Genomic DNA, 11321 nt, shown 5'->3' with positions numbered 1-11321 from the left:
AAATTTATTAAAAAAAATACTTATGAATTGTAAAATCCAAAAGCTTTTTTTAAGTAAAAATATTTCTAAATTGTGTAAATCGAAAGTTATAGTACCTTCTTATTAGATAATTTAGGAATATTTTATGCAAAAATAATTAATTTTATATTGTGTAATCTGAAAGATACTTTTAAATCTTCAATTTCACAATCTAAAAAGTTTTTGGATTAAAAAATTTAAAAAGAAATTAAATAAAAAAGGTTAAAAAAAAGGGATTTTCATGTTTATGAGGCTGCAAAAGAAAAGTATGGTGTGCAAAAAGAAATCTCATAACATTTATTGTATAAGTGCAGGCAAGTCTTATATTGGATCATATGGTCTATAATAAGACTCTTTCTTCCTACACCTCCATACCTTCTTATGCCACCCCCATACTAAATATGAAAATACCATTTTATCCTTTTTTTTCACCCCCTTAGATTTGAAATAATTAGCCTATAGATTATGTAATTCGGATAGATTCCGGATTACATAATTCGGAAGTCAATTTCATATTTAGAAAAGACTTCCAGATTATGTAATCCGGAAGCTAATAACACATCTGAAAAAAAGACTTCCAGATTACATAATCCGGAAGCTAATCTTATGTATAGAAAAGACTTCCAGATTATGTAATCCGGAAGCTAATCACAAAAGACTTCCGGATTACATAATCCGGAAGCTAATTTTGAATCTAAAAAAAGACTTCCGGATTATGTAATCCAGAATATTGAAAAGGGTATTTTTGGAATAAGAAAAATTTATGGGGTGGCACAAGAAGGTATGGAGGTGCAGGAAGAAGCAGCCCTATAATAAGAGTATGGTTAAAATTTGTTAGCCCAATAAATTATTTACTTAGGCAAATTCTCCCTCCACCCATTGGTTCTTCCTACACCTTCATAATAAATATGAAATCCCCTTTTTGTCCTTTCTTAAAAATTTAAATACCCTAATTCTCTCCTAACATTACACTACACCCCTTCATCTCCTTCCCCTTGTAGAGTCTGTACAACTATGAGTAGTAAATGTGTATTTTTGTTACCAAAAGTGGTTTGAACTTTATTCATAAAAGTATAGTTTCTCTTTTTAGACGGGGTTGCCAACCAACATGAAGGACTTTCATTATTGTGAAAGTTAGTTTAATTTGTCTATTATGTGAATCTTCCTCAACCATTTTTGGACTTTTTTTTACTGTTTTATCAAATTATACAATTTAATTTTCTTTTTTTTATTAACATTTTGGATTTGACTATCTATTATTTATATATACCAGATTCTACAATTCAATATATTATTAGAAAAATTAATATCGGATTGTATAATCCAGTATATATCCACAATTCGATTTTCAATATAAATAAAATGTATATACTTGATTGAACAATATAGAAATTAAAATTGGATATGAGATTGTCTATAGAATTGTACAATCCAATATATAAATTAAATTCACAAAAAACAGATTCTACAATTCGATATGCAATCTCATATATGATTTTAAGTTCTGATTGTTCAATTCGGTGTGTACATTTCAAATAGGAAGTATTATGGATTGCTCAATCCAATACAAACAAATGGGTACATTTGGAATTTTAAACTTATAAGAACCAATGGAGGTGCGGGGAGAATTTGCCTTTACTTATGAGGAAGGATGTTATATAATCCAACTACTCCCACAAAATAAATCCAACTAATAAGAAAGGTTAGGCCCAACTCATTTTTGACTACCAATCTAGCAAAATAATTGGGTCCTCACAAAAAAAAAAACAGAAGTGCTAAAATAGTTAACATGCATGAATAAAAGTTTATTTTTACAAAAGAATACACGAAGTTCTCAACATCTGTGATTTCAATTTCTTCCCTTTTTAAGCAGTGGAAAATAGAGAATAATAATTAAAATTATATATAGACATTATTAAATAAATATAATAATATCATAATTCTATAATACAAAATAAAAACATCATTACATTTTATTATTAGCATTCAAAAATAAATATGAAATTCTAAATCAAACTTGACATAGTAATTATATTAGGTTAATAAAATATAAGAATGTCTATTAACAATAATAAGTTTACATAAACATCGGTAAAAATATAATATGTAATTAATTTTAACTAAAATAGGCTAAAATATTTAGAACAAAACATCGTACGAGAAAGGACATTTGATAAATTGAAAATTCTAACAAGAACACCAAGTAACAAGTTAAAAACCATCAAATAAATATGATTTATTTAAATATATAATATTTTTAGCGCATAGATTTGCCGTATATATAGTCTAAAGGTATAATTCTCTAGAATTTAAACAAAATATCATCATCATTTGATAGAAAAACCAAGTTAAAAGTATTTTGTTTTTTCTATAAATTTGTGATTTTGAATATGATTCTTAATCATTTTTCTATTTTTATCTTTTGGTCTTTGATAAAATTTTTATTTCTATTATGATCTCTATTGTTTATTGACATAGGTTAAGTGACACGCCAACACTTATTGGTTCTCAATAAAAAAATTCATTTTGCTTTTAATTCTTCAGAAAAAAAAAATTTGGGTTAATCTTGTAATTTATTGAAATTCTTTAAATAATGAGTTGTTCATTAAATGATTATGCCAGTGGTTAAATAGGATGGCTTTTAAAATTATTTTATTTAAAGAAAAAATTTAATTAATGTCACTCCATTTCATTTAAAGTTTATCCTTGCTTATATTGCATTGATTACTTTTTCTCCTTCAAACAAAATAATTTTAAAAAAATACGCATGTCAATTCCACTTATCCATTTATCAAACCACTTAATATCACTTAAAATATATTAATAAACTAAAATATAAATAAAAGATGTATGGGAGACAAAAATGAGATTTTTTTTTATTGAAGAGCAAAAGCAAAACGTGAACAATTATATTGTGTACTAACTCAATATCTAATGTGTTACTTAACAAACATGTTATCACTAGACAAATATCAACAAATGATAGAAACGAAACATACATAAAAGTTTTATTGAGGTTAAAAGGGAGAATAATTACCAAGGACCATCACTATAAAAAAAATTGTAGTGGAAGGATTTGAAAGAAACTTTAATCATTATCTCATACAAGTTTTATTATAATGGTATGAATATTATTATATTTATTAATATGATTATTAATATTAATATTATTAATATTATAAAAATTATTATTATCATTATTAATAATATAAATAATAATATTATTTATATTATTATTATTATAAATATTATTAACATTACTAAATTAATATTATTAATTCTATAATGGTAATAGTATGCGCACTTATCAACTCTAATCCTACTTCAGTTTGTAGGTAATATCACTAATTCTAGTTCTTAGGTAATATTACCAACTTCACTGTGTAGGTATTATCTACTAACTGGGTCTGTAGGTAATAACCAACAACTACCGTCCGTCAGTAAATATGAAAATAATCTTGCATATTTTTTTTTTAATTTTTTTCATTATTTTTTTTATCTTTTCTTGTTATTTACTATTATTTTCTCCTCTCTTTGTTCTTTTGTGTATAACTTGTTTTATTATCTAAACTCCTTCATCTTTCTATATTTATTTTTCTCTTCTTCTATTTTAAGATTAAGAAGTTACACTAAAAAAATTATTAAATAAAAAATAATTTTAAAAATTTGAGAATTTGAGAGATAGATTGATTTTTTTAATTAATAAAGAATAAATATAATAAAAATAAGTATTTTAAGGATATTCTAATATTTTTTTTTAAAATAAAAAAATCTAGTGAGCCATTAGCGTATAAGAGATATTTGTCCCATGTGAAATTCATTCTAAGAAAATTTGGAACAGATTCCATACCGATTTCAAAATCACTTATTTTGTAATGGGGCATGCAATACTTTGTAGTATTTTTGGTAGTGCATTCCTTTGTTCCTCTTTTTCTTTCTTTGTTTTTTTCACGAGTAGATGCATAAAGCTTGCCCAGACACAATAGAATATGAATGATGTATTAAGTTTTACAACATACCAAAGCACTTGTGTTTGATCTCATTAATTAATTTCTTTAGATATATGTTTTTGATTTACGATGAATGCTAATGGAGGTACTATGAACAACACAAACCATTTATAATGTCTCACTTTAAAGAAGTGGGAGACAACGCAATCATTTTGTGAAGGAATAAAATCACTACTAAATATCATAATCTAATCCCAACTGTGTTCAACTATTAACGCAAAGGACCAAAAGTTAGCTACTTCCAACACCTACCAAACTTTATACAAGCATCTAACCCTAATATTTATTTTTATGGAAGTTTAAATAAATCTATATGAAATATTTTTATTAAAAATATTCACAAGCTTAATGGGACTTTGTGTTATGTGTTAGGATTAAATTGGTTAGTTTTGAATATGTCAAATTCATTGTAAGAGTGAGTTTTATAATGAATCATCAAGGTTGAAAATGAAATAATTTAACCAACTCTATTTTGCTTCTCTATTCCCATGAGAACATAAATATTAAAGGATATAAAGTCATTGAGTTTATAAAATTTTTTGAAAAAATTGAAAGAATGGATAGTGATGTAAAAATTTGTCCATGTCATAAAGATCTTTCACACTATGATTCTCACATTCCATATATTCAGTTATAATAGAGACATGCATTTATCTTGATACAAGAGAGTATGTGAACAATTTCTTCAATAATCTTTTCTCAATTTATCTCTTGGCAATTCTTTACTTATCACACTATTTTTTTATAGTCAACATTGAGACAATATTTTTTGCAAAGATAGAACCTTATCTTCTTAATGTTTTCATATCTCCATCGGATTAGGTATCATAATATATATATATATATATATATATATATATATATATATATATACTCTCACATTAATCAATCGATTCTTTTTATATTATTAAATCATATTTAGACCCAAGATCCAAAATTTATTTCACCCGAGTCATATAATAAAATTAATTACATAATTTTCTAACATTGTTCTACTTACTCACGTGGAGTTATAATTCTTCCTGATTTAACAATTACATTAATCATAATGCGCATTAAAAGCCTCGCATAAATTGGTTTTATCATTAATCAAAATTAAGGATACATAAATAATAAGATTCATGACCATATATTACTATATTACCCTTTTTCCTTAACATGACATTTACAATGAGAAGTTCATGATGTGTTCAAATATAATGTCATTTTCACCAACAATAACATAATTCGTTTTCCACATCATAATTTGCATGCATATACATAAAGTGAAAAACATAGATTTCAGAAACGTGTATATCAATGAGCTCAGAGTGTCAAATAACGATTAATAACAATATTCAACCTACACTAGTAGACATAATGCTCATATTCTCAACATAGCTAGTAAATGTTTTCTTAAAGGATCAACAGTCATAAGTGCTAATATGTTCTATTGACACTTTATGTTTATGAAATTCTTCTTTTATAGCAAAGTATTTTAATTCCATATGCTTAGAACCTTTGGAATAATTGTCGTTCTTAGAAAAGAAAACAATTGTAGAATTATCAGAATAAATTCTTGGCAGCTTGATAATACTATCAACTAGTCCAAGTCTTGAAATAAAATTCTGCAACCAATTAGCCTGAACTGTGGCCTCAAAGTATGCCACAAATTCAGCCTCCATGGTGGATGCAACAATGACTAACTGCTTCACACTTTTCCATGAAATTGCTCCTCTAGATAAAAGATACACATAACTAAATGTAGACTTTCTTGTATCCATACAACCAACAAACTCTGAATTTGTATATCTAATCAACTCAAGATGATCAAATCTCCTATAAGAAAGCATGTGATCCTTTGTCCCTTGTAAGTCTCTTAGGACTTTCTTTCCAGCTTTTTAATGATCCAATGTAGGATTACTTTGATATCTACCAAGCATACCAACTACAAAACAAATATTTGGCCTTGTACATGTTTGGCATAGTCTAACACACCCTTTAAGGAAAACATGGTGAAAGAATTATATGTTAACCCTTATCATGAGAGGAAAACAAGAGATGTAGAGTCAGAGACACTATTGTAAATGATCTTTATTGATGAATATAATGTTCAATGTGATGCATTAATCATTAATAGATATTTGGATACTACCAAGTATCCTCTAGTATGTATATTAGAGATTATGAGTGCTCTCTTTGTCCTTGTTCAATTTTGCATTTTATGTGTGAGGTGTCTGATAAGTGTCATAATTCAGTAGCATTACAAATAAAAAGATAGACACTTATGAATTTTAATTGATAAAATAGTTATAATTCAACCCCTAATTTAGGAATTTGAACCTTTTTACATATTTTTTATTATAAGATAAATAAGAATGATTTATTCCCAAATTTGTGTTGATTTCAGGATTCTTGGGGAAAATGAATATAAAAAGGGTTAAAGGAGAATGAACAAGTTAAAGATAAAGTTGAAAATATAAAGTTAGAATATTTGAAACTCACCCAAACTCGCTTAAGCAAGATCACTTTAGAGGAACTCGCCCAAGCGAGTTCACTATAGTGAAGTTGAGCTTTTTCTCGTAAAACTTGCCTAAGCAAGTAAAATTTTGCATAAGCGAGATGTCACTTAGCCCAAGTCCAATTAGGTTAAATAAAAGGCGTGAGACATAACCGTAAAGATCATTGGGAGAATAAAGAGAGATAGAACACCCTAGAGGAGGCAACCGTAAAGGAGAAACATCTTGGATCTTCTTTTCTTGCTTTCCATGCTTGTAATGGCCAACATGAGTGGCTAATTATTCCCTTTGGGATTGAGAGTAATCTATTCAAACTCATATGTATTGAAGTGATATTTATCTATAATATTAAGTTCTTGATTCATGATTGTGTTGAACAAGATGCTTTGATGTCTCCAAATCCATGTGGAAAGCTTTAAGACCTTGTTGCTGGGTGTGTGTGTTAGTTGTTTGAAACTTGTTAATTCACTCCTTAAGATGATCAAAGTTCATCTGAATCTTTACCTTTATGAAAAGATGGGTTTTCTAAAATGGTGTGAAATTTCAACCTGTTGAAATGTCGAATCAACCTGTTATTTGACACTTAGTTTTTAAAATGGTTTGGAAAAACTTAGCTTTATTTTGTCTTTGTTGTCAAACAGAATCAATCAGTTATTTCGATAAATCAACTAGTTGTTTTTATGAAAACCTTAATAAAAACATTATTTCAATCAATTGATTTGGAAAACAACTTGTTGTTTTTATAACATAATTATGTTAAGTGTTTTAAACTGTTTTAAATGATTCCAACTGCTTTTGGTTTTTGATTTAACTGCTTTGACCACTTGATTGAGGTTATATACAAGTTGTTTAACGCTCCTTTATATTAACTAAGAAAGAGAGATTATCAAAAACGACTTTCAAGATTTCAAAAGCTTTGGATCATCTCAAGTGTGTGGAATAGGATTGAGTTTTGTATTCTTCTGAACTATAAGCTTTGTATACCCAGGTATATTCTATTCTCTTTTCCTTGAACATTGTATTTCTGTGTGTTCTTATGTAGGGCATTTTCAGAAAGGTGTTTCTGGAAACTGTTGTTTTGCCAAAGAGTGGTGTGTGTTATTGAGGGGTTCAAGATCATCACTTTTGGTGTGTGTTTTATAATCTAAGGTTGATTACAAAGTGAATTCTCAGTGGTTAGTTGAGGACTAGATGTAACCCTTGATTAAGAGTGAACCAATATAAACATCTTGTGTGATTCTCTTTATCTCTACTCTTATAATTTGTTTTAACTTGATTTCATATTTTGCTGGTATAAACAACCAATTGTTTCGTGAAAACAACAAGTTGATTTTCTGGAAATAAACTTAAAATAGAAATTTTATTGAGTTGAATAGAAAATCAATTGGTTGATTTTTCAGAGCTTTTCACTCTACCTTCATACTTTGCGAAAATCTTTCAAAAATAATTCACCCGCCCTCCCTCTTGTTTAGGCCTCTAGTTCTAACAATTGGCATCAGGAGGTGAGTTCTTGAAAGTTACTCAAGTTTCGATCCTAAAACCTTTTCTAGAATGACTGAAAAACTACCCTTTGGGGAGGGTGCTTTTATAAACAGGTCACCTTTGTTTTGTGGATTGAAGTATCAATTTTGGAATGTTAGAATGAAAGTTTTTGTTAAATCAATTGATAGAAGAATCCGGGATGCTATCACAAATGCCCCTTTTGTACCTAAGTTTGAAAAAGATGATGTTTTCATTGAAAAACTTTGGTCCCAATGGACTGAGATTGAAAATAAAAAAGGCTCAATATGATTGCATTACCAAGAACATGATGAGAATCAAAAAGATGTTATAAATAGAAGAAATGGACAAGGGCCAAAGCATTTAAAGTTCTTCTTATTAGTCTTTGCAAAAGATGAGGCCCAAGCCCAAAGCCCAAAGCCCAAGCCCAAGAAGGCCCAAGCCCAAGAAGCCCAAGTCCAAACCATGAGGGGCAAGGCCAAGCATTAAATAAAAGAGCATCATTTGAATGACTCTTGTAGGAGGTGCAGATATTAAATAAATAGGTGTGCATGTATTAGGGAGAGTCACTTTGTCCATGTGACTTAGTAGGGGGGTGTAGGTGTAGTTTTTAGGAGGTGTCATAGTAGAAAAAGGTCACACCTCCCATGTGACTTGTTTTTGGTGGGAATTTCAAATGAGTTTTATTTGAAAATTCCCACCTATTTTTCAGCACCTCTAGACTATAAATAAAGGTGCTTAGCTTGTACAATTCAGATTGGAATTTTATAGTAGAGAGACTATACTCAAATTTGGAGAGAAATTGTGAGTCTTGAGTCTTCTTCTTCCTTTGCCTTATCTTGTGAGCTATGGTGAGCTTCAAGTGGCGGCACTCCATCACTTATCTTGGATCAAGGAACCAAGTGGCGTGAAGTGTTCTTCCAATTCTCAAAATCCAGCAAACTCCTTCTATAAGTGTTCTTCCTTCATGTTCTTTCAATTCGGTAGATTAGCTTTGTTTGTTGTTTCTTTTCATTTCTACCGTTTGAATTTCTGTTTTCCAGCTTTGCTTCTAGTTTCTGTTCGGTGCAGTAGTTTATTATTTCAATTCTGTCCAGCTTTCAATTCTTGTTCTTCATTTCTTGTGTTTTGATTCCATTTGACAATATATGGACTTCCATATGAGTCTTGGTTGGTGCTAAGTTTTGGTGAGTTCTTGAATTAGAACATTGATCCAATTCTAAAGTAAAGTGCCTTTTCAAATCCAGCTCAAGTTGCTCCTAAGAATGTCAAAGAATCATGTATTCTTGTAGTTACATTCTCATCAGAACATTATCACTTATGCCTTGAATTTAAATGATTTTTTCAGGGTCTTTCAATGTGGATCTGCAAAAGAAGATGTGTGGGACATCCTTGAAGTAACCCATGAAGGGACAACGAATGTGAAGATGGCAAGGAAGCATGCCTTGACCCAAGAATATGAAATGTTTAGGATGCTGAAAGAAGAAACCATCTTGGACGTGCAGAAGAGATTTACTCATATAGTAAATCACCTTATTGGTCTTGGCAAAATCTTTGAAAGAGAGAAGTTGAACATCAAGATCCTCAAATTCTTGGATAGATCTTGGAAACCAAAGGTTACAACTATTTCAGAATCCAAGGATTTCACTACATTGACCACTGCCTCCTTGTTTGGAAAGCTAAGAGAGCATGAGCTTGAGATGAACCGACTTAAAGATCAAGAAAATGAAGAAAAACATGTGAATAACATTGCCTTTAAAGTTACTAGTCAAAAGGGTGATCAAGACTCAAGTGAGTGCAGTGATAATGAGACTCTCAACTTGCTCACAAGGAAGTTTGACAAGTTCTTGAAGAAGAACAATAGGGACAAAAACCAGCCATCAAACATGTACAATAGCAACAATGTTAATGAATTTAATTCTACAAACTACACTTATTTTGGATGTGGCAAACAGGAACACATCAAGGCTGAATGTCCAAGCAATGTGAGCAAAGAGAAAAGGGGTTATAAGTGTTGAAGATGGATGAAGTCTCTTCTCTACCTAGTGTTGTGTGTGTTTGATGTAGAAAAATAGCTAGTTTGCTTTGAAGTTTGTAATAGGTTTAGATGATCTTGTATGTAGGCTTGTAATTGTGTAAGGTTGCCTTTTGCTGTATGACCCATCCTAGATGCCTAACCAAGTCTAGATCAAGCACATGATGTGGTTAAAGGGTTTTTGAAAAGCTTTTAAAAGTGCTCTTAAAAGTTTTAAATCAGTACAAAAAATAAATCTTTTTTATGGAGAAAGAATCGGTTTATTTCTTCTCTGTTAAAAAGGCTTTTCTAAAATTTTGTTAGGGCACCACAGGTAAAGCTTAGTTAGTTATTTCAGTTAAAGCTGAGCTGGCCTGTTTGCTATATTTTAATCTGTTTCACTGTGAAAGAACAGGTTTATTCTTTGGTCAGCTGAAAGGTTTTTCACAAGTTAGTTAGGGCACCAAAGGTACAACTCAGACAGTTATTTCAGTTAGCTGAGTTGGCGATTTTCACAAAATAAATCTGTTAAGTTCAAAAATGAATATGTTGTTTTCATAACTGCTTTTCAACTGTTTTTTGAAAAGAAGTTAGAAACTGTTTTCTATATAAAGAAAAGTCTCTCTCACATGAAAAGGTGCTGAGCAACTACGTTTTTGACAGAGATCAAACAATTTCCATGTGAGAAGAAGGTTTGAAAGATTTTTTGAAAGGTTTTCCAAAGAGATTTTCAAGTGTGCTTGTTCTAGGAAACCTTTGATCTTGGTGAAGGTGCTGGTGCAGTTCTGCAGCAAATTGAACTACTGGTTTTGAGTTCTTGCATCTTCTTTTCAGGTGTAATCTTTCCTTTATTCTGGTTTGTAAAGGTGTAAGTGTTAGTCACTCCTTGATAGGGTTTCTTGGAGTGCAAGGTGTGCTGAAATAGGGTTTTTCAGCATTGATTGTGTTGTTCTTGTAGTGTTCAAGAACTGTTGTGTTTGTAAGTAATTGGTACTGTTTTTTGTGGATTCCACCTTGGGGTAAGGTGAGACTGGACGTAGCTCTGTATGAGTGAACCGGTATAAAAACTTGTGTGCCTTTTCTTTTCATCCTTGCACTCATTTCTGGTTTTGCTTAATTCTGTCAAGAACTAAATCTGTTCTTTTGAAATTGAATCTGTTAATTCTGGGTTTAAGTAAAAATTGTTCTTCCTGATTTGTTAAAGTTCTCTAATCACAAACAAGACAGTTGTATATGATGGTTTAAGTGATCTGTGAACAAACAGTCTAATCATTAAAATCT

At 30.0% G+C, this 11321-nt stretch overlaps 1 protein-coding gene across 1 annotated transcript; it reads left to right on the top strand.

Annotated features, from left to right (window-relative positions):
* The first annotated feature begins 9453 nt into the window (after positions 1–9453).
* LOC137839062 (uncharacterized) lies at positions 9454–10044 on the top strand. Its single transcript, XM_068648190.1, has one exon. The coding sequence runs from the start codon at positions 9454–9456 to the stop codon at positions 10042–10044; it is 591 nt and encodes a 196-aa protein (XP_068504291.1).
* Positions 10045–11321: the final 1277 nt, after the last annotated feature.

The sequence above is a fragment of the Phaseolus vulgaris genome, chromosome 3, assembly GCF_000499845.2.
Source record: "Phaseolus vulgaris cultivar G19833 chromosome 3, P. vulgaris v2.0, whole genome shotgun sequence".
Taxonomy (NCBI): Eukaryota; Viridiplantae; Streptophyta; class Magnoliopsida; order Fabales; family Fabaceae; genus Phaseolus; species Phaseolus vulgaris.
This window is presented reverse-complemented; position numbering and strand designations above follow the sequence as displayed.

What these genes read in the sequence shown, in the direction of transcription:
- LOC137839062 (XM_068648190.1), top strand. Translation starts at nt 9,454, where the DNA reads ATGGCAAGGAAGCATGCCTTGACCCAAGAATATGAAATGTTTAGGATG.